This window comes from Crinia signifera, chromosome 4 (assembly GCF_055691185.1).
Source record: "Crinia signifera chromosome 4, ASM5569118v1, whole genome shotgun sequence".
NCBI lineage: Eukaryota > Metazoa > Chordata > Amphibia > Anura > Myobatrachidae > Crinia > Crinia signifera.
Window position 1 is genome coordinate 24,974,199 of NC_139220.1, and position 20,198 is coordinate 24,994,396.

The following is a 20,198-nucleotide window of genomic DNA, read 5'->3' on the forward strand; positions in this document are numbered from 1 at the left end:
TAGTTGTGTCACTTCTAGTTCCGACTGCATTATTACCAGCATCTCCTCGTGCTTTTACCTGACCAGTAATCCACTGGGAGCTACACGCGCTGCCCTCAGACAGCAGCGCTCATCTGAAGGAAGCAGCGGCATTAATCCTACAGGCGTTAGCGGGACCCCGGAGTACATAGCCAGCAGCCAGAAACATAGGTACCCCGATTCCTGACCGCACACTACTCTGCTACTCTTTAATATAAGGACTCGCATAAAGATACACATAACGCTCACTTCCACTCCACTCGGGAGTACTGTGGATACTTCAAGTAGAGAGGAGGGTGTACTCATAAATAAAAAGCAGGGGGTATGGGAGAGAAAAGAGGTTGGGAACCGCTGATCTAGTACATTGTATAGAATGGAAGAGATCATCTCATTGGTTGATAAGGGCAACACCACTTGTTCTCTTGAGAAGGTTTTATATATCGCTCTACGAATGATCTGATCAAAGTTTATTTTCAGTAATGTGTGAAAGTCTGGTTGACTGAGGAACCAAGCTGGCTCTGTGTGTGTGTGTGTGTGTGTGTGTGCGCGCCCGCGCGTGCAGTCCAGAGGGACGGGGAGCGTAGTCCCCAAGACAATGAATGTTAAAACCAGTTATGAATGATAAAACTTGTTGCGTGTTATAAATGGTGGTCCCGCCAATTAGCTCCTGTCATGTGTTCCGCTCCCAATCGGCCATGTGTTCTGCTCCCAACCGGCCATGTGTCCCGCTCAACATTGACCACGTGTTAGTTCCCCAAATGTCCTATATTTGCTAAATCACAGTTAGGTGCTGAATGGGTAGAGCACCAATCATCATCTGCAACGAGTTTCTTCACTCACAGAGAGATAAATGGGTCCTAAAGTGACAAGACCAGACCAACCTATTAAATATATTAACGGCAGTTCAACCAGCCCCCCAGAACCCACAAATATAAGCGTCATGTAGCATACCTTGGATTTCCTCACCCCCTTTTTGGCACCCGGTTTCTTGGAACTGGATTTTTTTTGTGAGGTAGTTTTGGTCTTTTTGGCTGGCGGTGGTGTAATTATGGCCTCCAGTTTCCCTTTGGATCCGCGTTTCTTTGCCAGCAGCTCAGGGTGGATATTGGGTAACACACCGCCACTTGCTATGGTGACACCTTTCAGCAGCTGGAAACATGGTTAAAAGTCATTTAGTAAAAATAACAAAAACAACTTGATACAGAGTCTAATAAAAGGTATTTCGTAAAAAAAACTTTATTTTTTTAATGTCCTTTCCCAGTAAAACGGACTGCAAAATCTCCTGTAAGGTGATATTTATCAAAGCTCGAAGAGAGAGGTAAAATGGAGAGAGATAATGTGCCAGCCAATCAGCTCCTGACTGCCATGCTTTTGCAAAATGACAGTTAATGGCTGATTGGCTGGTACTCTCTGTCCACTTTATAACTTTATTAAGACTCAGGGTGAGATGTACTAAGCCTTGAAAAGTGATTATATAGAGAGTGATAAACCACCAACTAATCAGCTCCCAACTGTCATGTTGAAAACAGCCAGTGACGCGGCATTTAGGAGCTGATTGGCTGGCACTTTATCACTCTCCATTTTATCACTTTTCAAGCTTAGTACATCTGCCCCTAAATTCTCTCCAATACAAACACACAGCAGTCAATTAAACTACTGGTATATATATCTTTCTGTATGAATGCACAGATGAAACTCACATAAACAAGGAGAACACATACAAACTCCACATAGTAGTTTGTGTTCAGCATAAAAGATAAAGAAACATCAGTATGATCAGGTAAAAGTGTTGGCCAGAACAATTCATGAATTATGGGGGCATTATTATTTTAGATTTCAGTATGAGGGACAAAAACATTTATTTTTATAGGATATGGACCACTACTATTTATTTCGGATCGGGGTGACACTACTAGTGCCCATGTGCAGGGCGATACTCAGTTGTGTGCTTGGCATCTGCAGTACCACATAGCAGTGCCGATAGCTCGGGGGTCAGTATTCAACTGACCCCCCTGCACTCTCTGCCAAAAACAAGCCACCCTCACCGCAGACACCCCTCGCCGGCGGCACTTAATACCACCCTTTGTGTTGGCGAGCTATTGGCACTAAAGCCAGGGGTATCAGCACAGGCCAGATGCTACTCTCTGGGTGCAGAGGCCTGACTGTTCATCCAGGGTCTCCCCTTAGAGGAGCTGGTAGAAGTGGAAGGAAGACTTGTTTCCTTACACACAAAATAGATCAATCAGCGTCAAGGTGCTGAAAAATGAGTGGTTTGAACAAATCTATCCTAAAGTCTAAATTAAAAAAATCCTTTTATTGTAAAACCTATTATTAAGATAAAGATACATGAAGGAAGAAGAGAAATGTTGATGCTTTTAAAGTATATTAGTTTATGAATAAATACGAGTAAGTTGATAAATGGTACCACAGTGCCCTCTAGTGGTCACTAGAAAGATTGGGGACAATCAAATAAATATACAATCACTACAGTGAGGATTTTGCGATACCTTGCACAAGCACTTCCATTTTGACTTACAAATAGCTTTTATATATACAGTACACCATTTAGGAAGTGTATCTTTGTGCATCTCATGGGCCTGGCACAAGCTAACATTTGGTGACAAGGACAGCAGCATGCCACGGACATATTTGTATTCTACATTTAAAGTTACACACAAAACTGGCAACTCGAAATGTACATGTAAGGATGCAAATGCCGTTTGTCAGTGGATGTTAAATGGCAATACTAATATCAAATGCAAAACCAGGCTAGTTTTACATTTAGTAATGCTGCAAATTAATCCCTAAGAAGGAGTGTTCTTAAGCATACAAACATTGCTTCAGTCCACAAAATGGCTGCCTCCTGACAGAAAAAGGCAGCCATTTTGCTTCGAAGGAGGTTTCTGTTCACCATGAGTTCGCCTTAGGACGCCGGCGATACGGTTTGAAAGGTGCACCGCCCCAGTCAAACTGCCCACTTGCCACTGTCCACATAAAGAACAACCCCTTCTCTGAATAAAGATGTTTACATAGAGGGAGATGTATTAAGCTTTCTAAAGCTGGCAGTCTGAATAGTAACCCATAGCAACCAATCAGCTTTTACCTATAATTTTATTAAATACACTAGATAAATAAAAGCAATAATCTGATTGGCTGCTATGGACAATGACACATGTCCTCCTAAAAAAGGTGCGATACATCTCCTCCACGCTCACCAAGCCCATACATTTATATACCGGCAACTAGTGTCTGATGTGTACATGAGGGAGGAAATGGTCGACATGGAGAGGTTGACATGAAAAAGATCAACGTGAGTTTTTCGCAGTTTCTGGCGTCTATGTCGACCTATGTCGACATGGACACCCTTTAAGTGTACCATGTTCCCTCGTGCTTCGGCCACTATTATATTCTCCCACTTGACTAGTAAAGAACACATGTTGACATATTGTATGTGTCAACCTTTTCAACATGTCACCTAAATGGCAAGGTCGACAGTCAAAATGTCGACATGAGTATTTCAACATGGACACTTAAAGTGTGCCGCGTCCCCTCCCATGGATCGCTGCACTCGCCATTCTTTGGGCACACTACTCTATTATCCCTCCACGCCCTAGTGGATATTCGGGCATGAAATACCGCCTGTCGGCACATGTCGGCTCCCAAAAAAACATGAAAAACTCATGTCGACCTTTTTGACTGTTGACCTAGCCATTGTCGACCTAATGCATGAGTGGGCCTTCCAACCCTGTGGACCTTAGCCATGTCGACCTATTTCCTGTGTCGACGAAAGCCCTGTCGACCTTCAGTAGTCGACCCAATGCATGTCGACGTAATATACCAGCTTGTCAACCAATAGTGGTCCACCTACTGACTGTCGACCTATTTATTGTTGACCTGCCGACCACATCCCGCACCTGAGAGTATCAGATAACCAGCAGCGACATATAGCGGCTCCGGCTATTGCTTATACTGTCACCTCCGCAGGGGGCTATTTTAGGAAACGAAGCACGCTTTTTTTTTTTTGCTGCTGGTAGTGATTTACTAACTGGAGAAGTAAGGTGCCCATACACTAGTAAGATTTATCTTCAGATCTGACTGGTTGGAACAAAAACATGGATATGGATGAGTGACAGTTTGTCAGTTTTCCAGCATTTCCAAGCAAATGGTCAACTGTCATTTGCTCTCATCCATAACCATGTTTTTGTTCCAACCAGACAGATCTGCAGATAAATCTGCGTGTGTATGGCCACCTTTACAAGGTCTATCCAGAGCTGGCCCCTGCTCATTCGGTGCCAGAGGCAAAACTTTAGCAGGTGCCCCTTAAATTGCCCCCTCCCCTGTGAGCATTCCCCTACAGAATGTGCCACCCACTATCTATAGTCAGTCTTGTCTCATGCACTGTTCTAATACCTACCTGATTCAGCTCCTCGTCATTGGCCACAGCGAGTAGGATGTGCCGGGGCGTTACCCTGCCCTTTTTATTATCTCTTGCAGCATTTCCGGCCAGCTCCAGGATCTCCGCTGGAAGAACAAGGCTTATTTTAATGCAATCCAGCAGAACAAGCACACCCCATGCAGAATAAGCAACTTTGATGGACATTTATATACTTCTGTGGATAAGTCATGATGGCGCCACCTACTGGAGGCAACACAGCAGAGTGCCTGCCACCTGACCACTTGTAGCACCAGCAAGGGAAGGCGGGTGAGAGAGTCACCTGCAGAAATGTGGGTGCATAAGGTGTGGGAGGGGCTGGGGCTAAAAGACCAATTGCTGCGTGCCGGGGGGAATACAGCTTCAGTACTAGGTGGCCCCAGATTGCAGTAGTCAAAGTGGGAGACGTTGACTGTTGTCAGGGGCGACTTACAAAGGGGGTAGGTGGATAGAGAGAAAGGTGCTGGTAGAGATCAAAGCTTTAAAAATGAAAGTTGTGCTATTTCTTATTGCAACCAATCAGATGCTCTCTATCATTTTGTAGAATGCAACAAAGAATAATAGCTAGAATCTAATTGGTTCCTATGGAAAACATCATCGTTTTTTAGTATTTTTAGAAGTCAATCTACACCCCCACCCCCAGTGAGATGACATGCTTGGCTTATATTATACAGCCATCTGAGAGATAATTCGTCACCTTATGGTGCTAGACCAAACCATCCCACCATAACAATGCTCACCTGTCAGATACTCCAGTACAGCAGCCATGTACACCGGTGCCCCAACCCCAATCCTGTACTTCGGATGTCCTTTCTTAATGTATCGCAGCATTCTTCCAACCGGGAATATGACCCCGGCCTTGGCGGACCGGGAGGTCTTTGTGGTCTTCTTTTTACCCCCTCTGCTTGACATCCTGGCTGCGTCCTATCGAACTGTTACGTGAGTTCAAAAACATAAAAGGTTACGATATATCTGCGCGAGGAACATTTACAAAAACAAAAACTCTGCATTTAAAGAGTAAACATTAATCACAAATAAAAGCTGACACAAAATGTATAAAAACATTCCGTGTATTGTTAACACACAACTTCCAGTATACTGTGAATCCAATATATATTAGTGTTCCCGCTAGGCTGTTTTAGCGGGGCACTGTGCCCTGCCCGAATTTTAAAGGGCAAAATGCGCCCTGTCCCTCTAGCAGTGCCCTGCTAAAAGAGCCTGCTGACTGTCTTGCTGGTGTTCCCGGGGAAGCTCCAGGCATCGCAATCTCGGCGGCGCTAGGCTTCCCCGGGAACTCAGGGACTTCGGCGGGGCCAGGGTCGCCCCCCCCTTGCACGATGGTGGGGGCCCGGGCACGCCCCCTTTAGTGACGAGGCAGCCCGGGCCTGCCCCCTTTAGTGACGCAGCAGCCCGGGCACGCCCCAATTAGTGACGTTGGCAGCCCGTGACTGCCTATAACGATGACGTCGGTGGGCCCGGTCCGCCCCCATTGCGCTGCCCCCGTGCAGCGGCGCCCTGCCCCCAAAAATTCCTAGAGGGAACACTATATATTTGTATAAAAGCCTAGATCAGAAACTGTGGTACTTGTTTCCTAGCACGGCCACACCGATTCTAATCAGGGGCATCACAGGTAAAAAAATCGCATCGGTCGCATCACATGCGTGCTAAAAAATCGCATGCGATGGTCCCGACGCGATGCCCCCGATTTCCCATAGGGAACAATGTTAAATGCCTCAATTTACCCAAATCAACAGGGAACAATGTTAAATGGTCCAGAAACCCCCCAAAACACCCCTGAACAGTGAAATGGCCCCCCAAAATTAGTTAACGCCACCCCACGATCAACGTGAACCCGAAGCGTGGCGAGCGGCGGCGGTATGCGTCCTATGACCTTTTCATACCCCCACTATCCACGTCGGCGTGGAGTTGAGAATAGAATAGTGTGGCAAGCGCAGCCCGGGGACGCGGACACCTTCACAGTTATACGCGTCCCCTCGCGGGCTTCACAGGTGTCCGTGGCGACGCGGACACCTGTGAAGCCCGCAAAGGGACGCGTTTACCTGTGAAGGTATCCGCGTACGCTCGCCACGCTTCGGGCTCGGTGGCTCGCTGCGCTCGCCACACTATTCTTTTCTCAACTCCACGCCGACGTGGATAGTGGGGTATGAAAAGGTCGTAGGACGCGTACCGCTGCGCTCGCCACACTTCGGGTTCACGTTGATCGTGGGGTGGCCTTAACTAATTTTGGGGGGCCATTTCACTGTTCAGGGGTGTTTTTGGGGGTTTCTGGACCATTTAACATTGTTCCCTGTTGATTTGGGTAAATTGAGGCATTTAACATTGTTCCCTATGGGAAATCGGGGGCATCGCGTCGGGACCATTTAATGCTTATTTAGCCGCATGCGACGCGTCCGACCCAATTTTTTCACTTTTCAATGCATTTCAATGGGAAATCGGGTCCATCGCGTCGGGGGCCATCGCATACCACAATTAAGGGCACAAGATCAATGCGATTGTGGCCGTGCTAGGAAACAAGTACCGAAACTGTTGTTGAGCATCTTCACGGGGTGATGGACCGTATCACCTTGTCAATCTGCTGAGGGCAGGCAAGGTGCTGGCACATGGGGACACTCAGCATTTCCTGAGCATGCCCAAAAAAAAAAAACCTGTGGGTGTGGCCAGGAAAAACACTGGGCCTCCCCATGTGTACGCAGGCATCTTATAGCCTGCATGGGGCGGGCACGTGACATCACAGGACGTCAGGCGCCCGTCCCATTCTCGGCCAAGTTTTTCGTAAAGTAGTGTCAGCCTAGACTGACTTTTTAAAAAAAATCAGGCGACTATCGGATGTTCTTTAGCCTATACGGGCGCATGCGAATGGATATGTACGCGAACACGTCCATTGGCGTTAACCCGCTCGCTAAGCAGCGAATGTACACTGCTTAGCCCCTATGTGACAAAATCAGTAAAAATGGATGCGCTCGCTGGGTCGCTTCACTTACCACACTTCCACCAAGGTGACCTGCCCTACTACGGCTTCGCTCGCCACTATTGTCAACCGTAGTCCTTGCGTTTATTAAATCAAGCAAATGTTGAAAAAACGTTAAATAAAACACACAAAAAAGCCATTGACCTATTCAATCTTGTATGACTGTCGACCTAAAGCACCGTCGACCTATCATCAGTCAACCATGTGAAGCGAATACATTTACCAAGATGGGAGTTTTATTAAAGATGGGATGTTGCCCATAGCAACCAATCGGGTTCCGCCCTGCCAAGCGTCTAAACCCGACTAAAATACTATACTGCCCACAGTCACAAAAAGTCTGGTTGGGCCACCAAATCAAAAACTCTCTAACAACTTTCAGCCGGCCATCTCTTGAGTGAGGTAAAATCTGCCCCTTTCGTGGCTTTTTGTTGCTGAATGGAGCAATACTTGAAATGCTCCTTTGGGCACCATCTAGGGCAGTAAAACAATTGAATGCCCTCGTAGCATGGTGCATGCGCACAGCTTGTTTGCTGACACGTGCACAGTAGGTTCAGAATCAGGAGATGGGTCCTTTTTACCATATACGGAACGGAGACTAAGAGTGTGTACACACGGTTCGATGTTCTGTGCGATCCGATGTACGATTCGATGTTTTGTCCGATTTTTACTTTTCCCTTTTTTTTTTTTTTCTCTACTCCTTAAGATATGCCTTAAGATATGCTTAAGATTTTGACTTTTTACCATACAATTTGCTATGCGATTTCCTATTTGATTTACTATGCGATTTCCTATGTGCCTTAAGATTTGCTTAAGATTTTGACTAAGCGATTTTGACTTAACAACAGGATGACTGACAGGGCCCTGGAAATCGTATAGCACATCGCATCTTAAGCATATCGCAAGGCACATACGATGCATGCGATATGCTTGCGATTTGTGCTAGATAGAGTGTGCTGCCCACTCTATCTCCCCTCCGATCTCTCCTTAAACGGGAGCGCGCATCGGGCTAGGAAGCCCTTACAATGCATACAATCAGTATGCGATATGTATGCGATATGGCTTCCGATGTTGATGATATCGTCAACATCGGAAGCCATATCGAACCGTGTGTACACACTATCAGACTAGAGAGTTCTAAATGCACCACAGCCAGACAGCGACACCCCAGGCAGGAAGAGGAACTGCATGGGTTGTAACAGGAGCAATGTGCTAGAATGAACTCTACACTAGGGTTTTTGTTTCAAGCCAAGTAACCTACCAGTATGTTTTTAAATTGAAGCAACCCAGAGGAAAAGCCACGCAGTCTCTGGGAGAACACATAAACTCTACACAGAGGGGCCTTGGTGGGAATCTGACCCATGATTTAGAGTTTTTTAAGTGTGTGCGCTGAAGTAGATATACTGTAAGTAGGGAGGGGACTGACACACAAATCTCATTCCTTAAATACATGTTGCTACGTTACAGCCTCATACACATACACACACACACACACACACACACACACCCCCCTTCACTTACCGCCCGACTCAGCAGGTCCCTAAGCACATGCTATTGCTTCTTCAATGCACTATGCCGGCGGCCAATTAAAATGCAGCACCGGCTGGTGAGCCAATCAGAGCTCTTGTACCGGCAGCTGCTCTGATTGGCTAACGGTACGAGAGCTCTGATTGGCTCAAAAGCCGGTGCAGCATTTTAATAGGCCACCGGCGTCCTGCATTGAAGAAGCCTGTACTTCGGGACCTGCTGAGTGACAGCACAGCGGAGGGTTGCGGTGGGCAAAAAGGCTGCCCGGGCCCTTCCAGATGCCGGGGCCCAGGACAGCTGTACCCACCGCACCCCCCCTGACAGCGGCCCTGTACACAAGTGTGTATTACCCAAAAAATATATTTGCGGATGTCAGAACTGCATTTGTTGCCTATAAAATAAACATTGCAAACAATCACTAATGTTTCTGGCTCTTTGTGGTACTAACAGCAATTAAGACACATACTGCAGTGCAGACTATGGGACTAATGCAGACATGAGCGCAAAGTCACACTGCGGCCGATTATCGATGTACTGCGCATGCGTACGCCCAGCGATAAAAGCCTGCTGCTTTTTATATTCATATGCCGTTCATAAGGTGATTGACAGGAACTAGGCGTTTGGTGGTGTGACAGGAACTAGGCGTTTGGGGGTGTGTCAGGAACTAGGCGTTTGGGGGGGGTGTCAGGAACTAGGCGTTTGGGGGTGTGACAGGAACTAGGCGTTTGGGGGTGTGACAGGAACTAGGCGTTTGGGGGTGTGTCAGGAACTAGGCGTTTGGGGGTGTGTCAGGAACTAGGCGTTTGGGGGTGTGACAGGAACTAGGCGTTTGGGGGTGTGACAGGAACTAGGCGTTTGGGGGTGTGACAGGAACTAGGCGTTTGGGGGGGTGTCAGGAACTAGGCGTTTGGGGGTGTGTCAGGAACTAGGCATTTGGGGGTGTGACAGGAACTAGGCGTTTGGGGGTGTGACAGGAACTAGGCGTTTGGGGGTGTGACAGGAACTAGGCGTTTGGGGGTGTGACAGGAACTAGGCGTTTGGGGGTGTGACAGGAACTAGGCGTTTGGGGGAGTGCTAAAATACAGCAGGAGTGTCCAGGAAAACGCTAGGCATTTTAGATTTAGTTGAGGTTGTGCGACATCAGTTTTAGGCTGGATATGCCGGATTCCTTCGCTCTAGCGGGGGCGGCAGCTTAACTGAACGATAGATTCTTGGTCATGCGATCAGGTCTGAATGACCCCCAATAGGTTTTATTCAGCATGGATCATATATGCTAAGCTGCTCGCCACTTGCCACGCCCGGAAACAGCAGTAACGCAGCCCCAATTTTACTGAACATCGGCTGCCCCCATCCCCTCCCGTGAACCCCTCTCCCTGTCATTTGCATTATAGAGATGCAATCGCAGGTTTCCTGACAGTCCGGAGACTGCGCCGGGATATCGCACAAGCGAGCCAAACTGAATTACGGAAGGACCATCGATAAAACAGATCACTGTACTGTGTGCAATTACACGTAACATACATACACCGGTTTGTGTCATGTTCAGTTGTTACAAAGTTACCATACAAAATAGTATTGTGTATTAGGGAGAGTAAAGCATTGCATTCTGAATGATTAATCAGTGTAAACCAGGGGTCCTCAAACTCGGTCCTCAGGACCCCACACCGTTCACGTTTTCCAGTCACCCGGCAGGTGCACAGGTGCATTCATTACTAATCGACACATATTAAAATATCCACAGGTGGAGCTAATTATTTCACCCACGATTCAGTGAGGAGACCTGCAAACATGCACTGTGTGGGGTCCCGGGGACCGAGTTTGAGAACCTGTGGTGCGCACAAAACAATCGTCAAAACAAACAATCGCAAGGAAAACTTCTCTTTTGTTCCCAGACCACCGATGGCAGAATATAAGTATAATCTACACACGCCCAAAGCATTGTAACTCCAATGTACCACATTAACAATGACAATAACAGCTGAGCAGAACAATACAATACCCCCAATGTATTGTACAGCTGGGAGCATCGCTGCTGGTTCTTACAGTCATAGGTAATGGTGCACATTGGATCAGAATAAAGTGCATGCATGAACACATACAGTATGTACAATGCAATGACAGCAGGTGGCATGACAGTAATACATGGCCATTTACCCTCATGACAATCTGACTGTCCCATTTGCACCTTTAAATGTCATTTTATTTGTTTTGTTGATTTGTCTCATTGCTTTACTACCAAGGCAGCCTATAAGCGTGTTATGCATGTAGATAGGAGGCATTGAGTCCATGTCAGCTACTTACAGTACAGCTCCCAGCAATATGTCTACTGTCTCTCTGTGCTCAGTCCCTGCATGAACTGGAAAGACTAGGCAGTGTCTGTGTAAGATCTCTCCCACAAAGCACCGCGGCCAGAGGCGTCACATCCCATAATGTACTGTACTCTGCTGCTGCTGTCACTGGGAGCTAAGGCTTCACCTTGATGCAATGTAGCAGAGGATGGAACGCGCACGCTGATTGGTCGGGGGAATAGTCGTTGCTGCAAGGTCCTCTTCTATTGGCCAGCAGCAGCAATGTGTCCCTGGCTTGTATATAATACAGTAATAGCAGCTTCCTCATTCCACATCACAGTCTCTGTCTGTCACACACAAGAGGATGCACAGGGCAAAGTGCGTCACTGCTGTTACTGTAACAGTGTCTAAGCAGCCTGGCAACATCACTGTAACCTGATAGCTGCCATAGTGACTGGCTACAATACACTACACAGTGCACACTGCTTCCTAGTGGTATTGATATTCATTCGGTATATGGTCAAAAGGTCAACATGGGTTTTTTCACGTTTTTTTTCTTTTTCTTACCAACATGTCCGGGGGCGCGGTGCACTTTTTCGGTGTCCATGTAAACATCTGGGACAAAAAAAAAATCCCTACTAAATCCATGTCGATCTTCCCTACCTAATGCTTGTGTCGACATTGTGTCGACCTAAGGCCTGTCTTCAGTGGTCAGACCAATGCATGTCGACCTTCCTGTGATTGACCTAATGATCCACACCCGTCGGCATTCATAATGCCCTACTGGAATGTTGAATGCAATCATTTCGACATGGCTAGAATGTCGTCAGCTAGCCCGTCGACATGGATAAAATGTCAACCCTACTGTTAGACTCAAGGTCATTTTTTGGCCTTTCTGAGTGGAAAGTGTGTACGCACTTGGGGATGCTGGCACCCAGCCAGGTCACCACAGCCGCCAATGTCAGCGTTGGCCGCAATCGTATAGTGCGTACGGGCCGTTAGATGTTAAGGTGGGCACATTACTGGGCGATATGTTGTCAACGGTATGGCTGATGATATTGTTTATACATCGTCCATTGTGAACAGTTAATATCGTTAACGAACCCACTGTCATCTGTACATGCAACACAATCTGATGATATTGTTACCAACTGGGGCAGGTGACATCACTGACCGATAATATGAATGATATCGGTCAGTGTATACGCTCAATTTCTTTCTCCCATGGCATCGCCGATATAGTTATCTATATCGGCGCCCGCGGAGATCGTCTAGTGCAGGGGCTCCCAATCTTTTTTTCAATCACGGCACCCTAGAGTATCTGAATTTTCCTAGGCAAAATTTTTTCCGAAACTTAAATATAAAACATACTTGACTACCTTTGAGGTTGCCTTTCCAGGAGAAGCCCGGAGAGGACAACCAAATCTGTATGTGGGGGGGGGGGGGGGGGGGGGGGGAATGCTGACTCAAAGTTCTTCCCCCATTCAACACAAGCTCTGCGATTGGCGGGTCTGCAAGGAGGGGGCAGGGCTAAAATGATGCAAATTGATGCAATTTGCGTCGTTGTAGTCCCGTCTCCTCCTACGGACTGCCAAATTCCGGCATTTCTCCATGGGTGTGCGGGGCTTTGCCAGGCATGCTAAAGACTTGCCCACCTACCGGGAGGGCCGGGAGAGGGACCCAATTTTCGGGAGACTCACAGCCAATCCGAGAGGTTAGGCAAGTATGATGTAAAATTAAGTAGATTGTGTTTATATGTGCTTCTTAGGTTATGTGATAAAGGGCATGATTTGCTTCTGATTGTACATATATTTTATGATTGGCAGCCACCAGTTATTGTCCATAACCAATTGATCATAAATAATTTGAACTGGTCCTGGACAACCAACCCATGCCACCTGCAATGTCTGGACCGCGCCCTCCCAACCCCCCGTCGCTGCCCTGCCATCATTTTAAACTTTGTTGCATCCTTCCAGGAAACATCTGCAGTTTAAGACTTTGCGCATGCGTGCTACAGCAGCTGCGCATGGCCAGAGATGAACAAAATCACCTGATAGGGATTTCGCACTTCTTCGATCACTGCTGAATCGGGCACATAGTGCACTGGTATTGTACTAGTCAGTTTTGTACAAGTGAAAAAAAAACGATATTTCAGAAAAGTGCATAATGTATATATATGAGATCGGCTTAATTCAGGTGCAGTTGCCATCATTTAAAAGGCACCCAAACAGCACCTTGCACCCTTTGCATTTAGTAGGATCGACGGTACTTGTGTACTATCACGGCGCCCATCGCATCGCAGACCATATCGCATACGATGGTATGCGATGCTCCACAATGTCATACAATTTTAAAATTGTATAGCATTGTATATGGCATACAATGCCATACAATGCGATGGGATGCGATTATAACTTGTATAAGCTAATGGGTGCTTACAATGTTAAATGCACCCCCACGCCACCCCCCAAGTATAAACGTGAACCCGAAGCGTGGCGAGCGCAGCGAGCCCGCGAGGGGCGGCAGTACGCGTAATACGACCTTTTCATACCCCCACTATCCACGTCGGCGTGGGTGCATTTAACATTGTAAGCACCCATTAGGGTGCTTATACAATTTTACATCGTATATGGGGCAAAATCGCATCGCATGCCATCGGGTGTATGGCATGCAATGCGATCAAAAATCGGGCGACTAATTATCGTAGGTGCTGTGCTAGTACACAAGTACCGAATCGACCTCTATTAGTGATGTCAGTTATAATGACAACAATGGGGTCGATCTGCTTAGCTCCGAAGGGTGAGAGGTGCCATTTAAACGATGGCAAAGGCACCGGAATTTAGCTGATCTCGCACCCTTCGCTGGGCCGAATTTGCTTAAAATTGCTTGCAACCCTATGGAGGTGCGATCACTTTTAAGTGAATTCGGTGCGCCCTAAAGTGCACCCGGTGCCGTGATGATTTGTGAGTGTAAATCATCTACACCTATTTGGATCGCCCCAATAACTTGATCCTACCAAACTGGAGATGCTGTGACGCTACAGGTGTTAGATTTAGCAGGATCCAGACCAAGCCCTGCATTTGACTGCAAAGTTTGTCCACAATGGTATCCTAACCCAGCCTCTGTAGGGATTCTGGTCACCGAGGTGTTGCTATCTGTTTCCTGACCGCTGGCATCTGACGATGGTGAATAAAAATGGGGTACCAAGGCTGATGCGTTTCGTCAGGGGGTTCCCAGCTTTTTCAAAGGACCTTTGAAAAAGCTGGAAACCCCCTGGCAAAACGCATCAGTATTGACACCCCATCTTTATTCGCCATCATCGCATCTCTTCAGTGAACTTTCCATCTTCGTTGCTCAGCATGTAGGCTAGGCAAAACCATCCCAAGAGCTACAATATTTCAAAGGCTGCTTGTGTGACCTTTATCTTGCTTTATACTTTAACGCTTAGCAACAGATCAGCCCAAAGGCCATTTTCATACACCGGTGCGCTAAATTGTTGAATGTTTTGTTTTTGTTACCACTTCTCTCCGCTTTGTGCGAAAGTCAGGTTCAAATCTGTGGCTCGGTCTTAACGAATGGAACTGTTGCAAATCATCCCAAGCGCAAAAGTGTATGAACCGAATGGTTGAAATAAATACAATTCATAGTGAACCATCAGGTGGGAATTAAAATTTAATTTCAAGTGTAGTATCAATGTAATGGTGGCAGCGGTGGTGAGTTCGATGATTAACTGCTGTTTTCTTTCACCTTTGCAAGCATTGTGTTTTTACTGTTGGAGGAAATGAAGGGAGAATTGTAGCAGGAAATTCCTTGTATCCAGGTGTTTCTGGTTATCAGACGAATAACGCGGAGACGAGTCTTCGGGGAGAGTTTAACGTTATGACGGGAAGATTTGCAGTCTACATGAATATACGGCCTAAAGTATCATTCGGACAGCTGGGACATAACCTTAGAGGAGAGGAGTAAAGAATTCGCGTTGAGCTAAGTACCAGGTATAGTCGGCAGAGATAATTTTATTGCTATATTTTAAAACTGAGTGAAAGCTAAAATGTGAATTTTATTGGATTTTTATGAATTGAAGAAACCAATTTCATAAAAATCGTGAAGTTCCATATGCCGGACACAAATATGTCACTCTTCATTCCAAGTAATTAATTTTACTTTTGCTTTTGTCTAGCTCAGGTTTTATGGCGCTCAATATTTATTGGGCTGTTATTACTTGAATACCTGATAGTTCATAAATGCAATGATCTTTTTTTTTTTGCAAAATAGATCCTAAAAATAGTCTACCACGTGAATCCACAGGGCCCTACCATGGACGATATATGGTCATGCGCTTGTATGTGCATAGTATATATGTTTATATCTTATAAATATGTATAATCCTTTATGTAGTCTGTCTCTGACATGCTTAGTAGATGTCATGTCTCTCGGGTTATGACATCACTGGCACTGGTGGGAGGGGACTGTCCTCACCAACTGTCAGTAACTGTTGTACCGTAACTGCTACTTAGTAAAGGTGTAACTCCTTCAACTTTTAATCCAAACTTTATTAGCCACAATCTACAAGGCGATTGGGGTAATTTGGGGAACATCCAGGAGGCATTCTTCAGAAATGCTTAGTGAAACCATATAATCACCTACAGATTTGTCCTTACTGAGCTTTGCTAAAGACCCCTATGTCAACAGTAATGGGTACTTGTTTCCTAGCACGGCCACAATCTTCTTGGTCGTGTGCCTTAACTTTAAGGCACACGATGCCCACGATGGACCCGATTTTCTTTCAAATCAGGTCCATTTTACCGGCAAATGGAAAATCGGGTCCATCGCGTCGGTCGTGTGCCTTTAATAAGGCACACGACGCGACCGACGCGATGGACCCGATTTTCCATAGGCTTCAATGTTAAAAATATTTTAACATTGAAGCCTATGGAGAAATCGCGTCCATCGCGTCGGTCGCGTCGTGTGCCTTAACATGGCACACGACGCGACCGACGCGATGGACCCGATTTCTCCATAGGCTTCAATGTTAAAATATTTTTAACATTGAAATCGCGTCGGTCGTGTCGGTCTTGTGCCATTATAATGGCACAAGATAAGATGGACTTGATTAAGTCCATCTTAACATAGTAATCAATGGGAAATGGGCCAATATGGACCATTTCTCATTGTATATGGCCCCGTCATGCCCCCCCATTGTAAACGCCACCCCACTATTGACGCCAACCCGAAGCGTCCCCTCGCGGCCTTCACAGGTATCTGCTGCGCTCGCCACGCTTCGGGCTCGGTGGCTCGCTGCGCTCGCCACACTATTCTATTCTCAACTCCACGCCGACGTGGATAGTAGGGGTATGAAAAGGTCGGAGGACGCGCACCGCTGCGCTCGCCACGCTTCGGGTTAGCGTCAATCGTGGGGTGGCGTTACCAATGAGGGGCCATTTCAACCATCAGGGGTGCTGAAATTGGGGTCTGGGGGCTGTTTTACATTGAATCCTATGTAAAATCGGGTCCCAGGGACCATTTTACATTGGATCCAATGTAAAAATCGGATCGCATCGGTCGTATCGGTCGCATCGCATGCGACCAAATCGCATGCGATGCGACCGACGCGATTTTTCCGACACGACCATCCCGATGCTAATCGGTGTGGCCGTGCTAGGAAACAAGTACCCAGTAATGTATACAGTGGTGTGCCATGTACAACGTGGCAATATGATATTGAAAGGTCAGCCGCATTCTCAATCTTCAGTATAGACAGCAATGCTGATTGGTCTTCACTCTCTTTGGTACTTTATTACTAACACAATTCTACTGTACTTGTCCTCAGCATTCGGCGGAGGGTAGCCACGCCCATGGGAATTTCATGGGCGTTCCCATGAAAATGCTGGGCATTCCTATGGTAATGACCCAGTGACGTGGGTGCCCGGGGCAGGCAGCTGACATCACACATCCATTTGCAGCCATGCAGGGGAAATCGCCATGTGAAGGGAGGCGGCGGCCTGTGCGAGCGAAAAAAGACACGCAGTGTTGCGAACTTTGCAGCACTGCGTGTCAACCAGAATCACCCTCATATACCGCAGCCCATGCCCTAAAGGAGTTTATAATCTATATTCCCTACCACATGTACACATACACATTCATTCTAGGGTTCATTTTTTTGTTGGGAGCCAATGAACCTACCAGTATATTTTTGGATTGTGGGAGGAAACCGGAATACTCGGAGGAAACCCACGCAAGCTCGGGGAGAATATACAAACTCCTCACAGTAATGTTAACCATTACACCATCCGTGCTGCCCTAAAGGGGCATATGCCTCATGGTGTCATGGTGACAATTTGTCCATCTGTCTGTCTTTCTTTACAAGCCAAGATCGTGAAATTTTACATATGAGAGTATTAAAAACGAACTAAATAAATTTGAAATCGAAATGAATTACGGTTTATTTTTAATGAATTAAAAACCACAATTATGGTTTTTATGATCATTCCGATTACCTAGATCATCGATCACATCCACTGATACGAAAATTTCGGGGGGCGTGCCCTAATTTCGGGGGTGTGGCCTAATTTCGGGGGCATGGCCTATACTCGCGGCTCTTTCGCGAGGCCACACCCCCATTTTGCCGATATGGGGGCAGGACCCAGAGGCTCTGTGAGCCTCTAGCCATGCCCCCAGCCCCCTGGCTGCGGGAATAGACGCTGTGCGCATGCTCACAACGTTTATTCCCCGCTGCTTAGCAGCCGACAGGGGGGACTCCCAACAGCCCCCCCTCACCACGGGACACTGCAGGCCGCGGGAGGGACAGCGGGACAGGCCCTGATAATCGGGACTGTCCCGCTAAAATCGGGACTGTTGGGAGGTATGCAAACACACACACACACAATGAAAGTTATATAGTGGCAGTACCAAGGTCCCCCAGGAGCACAGAGTATATCAGGAGATGCTTTAACATAAATTAACAAACAGCTAATGTTATTTATACTGTGTGTATTTAAAATCCCGGGCAACGCCGGGTGCTCCAACTAGTAGAGAAATAATAGACAGAATCTAGTTGCTATTGACAATGGGGGTTATTCTGGTTCACTCCTTCTGGCAAATTCCTTCTTAGATGGACAAAACCATGTGCACTGCAGGTGGAGCAGATGTACCATGTGCAGAGAGAATTACATTTGGGTGGGGTTTTACTTATTTATTTATTATTCTTTATTAACAGTTTCTTATATAGCGCATACATATTCCGCAGCGCTTTACAGAATATAGTTGCTCATTCACATCAGTACTTCAAAGTGAGATCTATATTGCCAGGGCCGGTGCTAGGGTGTCCGGCGCCCTCCTGCAAACCATACATTTTGCGCCCCTCACATTGCCATTGCAACTAGCTGCAGCCCGATTGTGGGAGTGTATGCAGCATTCGATCCTATGGAGGATCTCGGGTGCATGTACATGTATGCATACACCATCTCAGTGCTGTGTCCGCAAAATGTTGCAGGCACTAAAGGTGCCCATACACGCTGCGAGAATCGCATACATTATGGGCTAGATCGCATCGCACGGCATGCATGCAATGTGTGTGCGATGCGATCCAAAAGCAGTACAAAAAGTATGTGCAGCACTCATGACTGAGGGGAGAGAAGGAGGGGATGGAAGAAGAGGGGAGGAGATAGAGGACGGGCGGAGTGTTGAGGACTGGCAGTGGCACTGGCACAGCACACTGAGAAGAGGGAAGGAAGGGAAGGCGGCGCTGCTTCCTGTTCGACATTTGATTGACAGCTGACAGGCGCAGGGAGCAATGGGTAGGGGGTGGAGCCGGACATGACCTGTCATCCAGGCATTCACAGACAGCGCTACATGCCTCAGCGCAAGTGTCCGTGAGGAAGAGGGGGCAGGTCACAGGAGGAGGACAGTGTGTGCGCGGTGCAGGGAGCTGCTCAGCCTCTCCATACTGCCGCCCGCTGTCAGACAGGCACTGCGGGCGGCGTGCAGGAGGCAGTGACAGTGAGGGCTGGGAGACAGCGCCTTTTCAGCATGGCGCCTCCCTGCTTTGCAGGAGCTGCTGAGTGGGTAGCGCCGGCCCTGTATATTGCAGTGTAAAATAAGGCAGTCAGTATTTTCCCTGTACAAAAACAAAAACAAGGGTCAGCGGTGGGTCCGACCCAGGTCAGCGGCGGTGTAAATGGGTCACGCCGTGTCCCTTTACACTGGACTTCTACCCAGGTCCTGACCTGGGTAGAACATGGCTAGGACCTGGGTAGAGGGCGATGTAAACGGTTACGCCAAGTCTTCCGACCCAGCTCCCGTTTACATCAATGGGGGATGTACAACCTTCAGACTGCAGCATCCACTGGTTGGACGGGGGGGGCACACACAGCCTCCGCTGCTATCTGCTATACTCTGCAGACAGCAGCATCGGCGGCATCCATTCACCTCCCAGACAAGGGCTGGGCTTGCTCCCAGTGCAGCTGTCTGGGTCCCGGCGGCGATCGATGCTTGGAGACGATGTCATCTCCAAGCAGCAGCTCAGGAACCACCTGCGCTGGGTGGGGGGGGGGAGCTCCGGTGTAAAAAGTAACAAACGCTGGGTCGCACCCGGCTTGATGCTGGGTCCAAAAACACAGGTGTGACCCGATGTTTTGGTATAAAAGGGGTATAACTCACACAATTCTAATTCTCTCTGCACATTTTGCATCTGCCCCCCTGCAGGGCACATGGTTTTGTCCATCTAAGAAATGAGTGAACCAGAATAAGCCCCAATGTCACCTTTTTTAATTTTAAGCAGCTTTAGTAAATTTTGCAAATATAAAGTTTCATCACGTTTTACTTTACTGTTAAGTTGTGTTGTTTTTTGTCACTGGTGGTCTGATTTCTGCCGACATACTCTCGGTCGGCATGCTCTTGGTCGGAATTGGTCCTTTTGGTGCCCAAAACAAAAATATTTGGCAGAAATGTC

General features: G+C 47.3%; 1 protein-coding gene across 2 annotated transcripts in view; it reads right to left on the reverse strand.

Annotated features, from left to right (window-relative positions):
* The window catches only part of MACROH2A1 (macroH2A.1 histone), a 48,566-nt gene extending 37,144 nt beyond the window's left edge, over positions 1 to 11,422 (reverse strand). For both annotated transcript variants that reach the window (XM_083181433.1, XM_083181432.1), the window contains exons 1-4: positions 11,265 to 11,422; positions 5,191 to 5,382; positions 4,433 to 4,539; positions 970 to 1,167 (exon numbers count right to left, since the gene is read on the reverse strand). In XM_083181433.1, coding sequence (XP_083037559.1) covers positions 970 to 1,167; positions 4,433 to 4,539; positions 5,191 to 5,362 — 477 coding nt within the window. In that variant the 5' untranslated portion in view covers positions 5,363 to 5,382; positions 11,265 to 11,422. The remainder of the gene's footprint in view (positions 1 to 969; positions 1,168 to 4,432; positions 4,540 to 5,190; positions 5,383 to 11,264) is intronic.
* Positions 11,423 to 20,198: the final 8,776 nt, after the last annotated feature.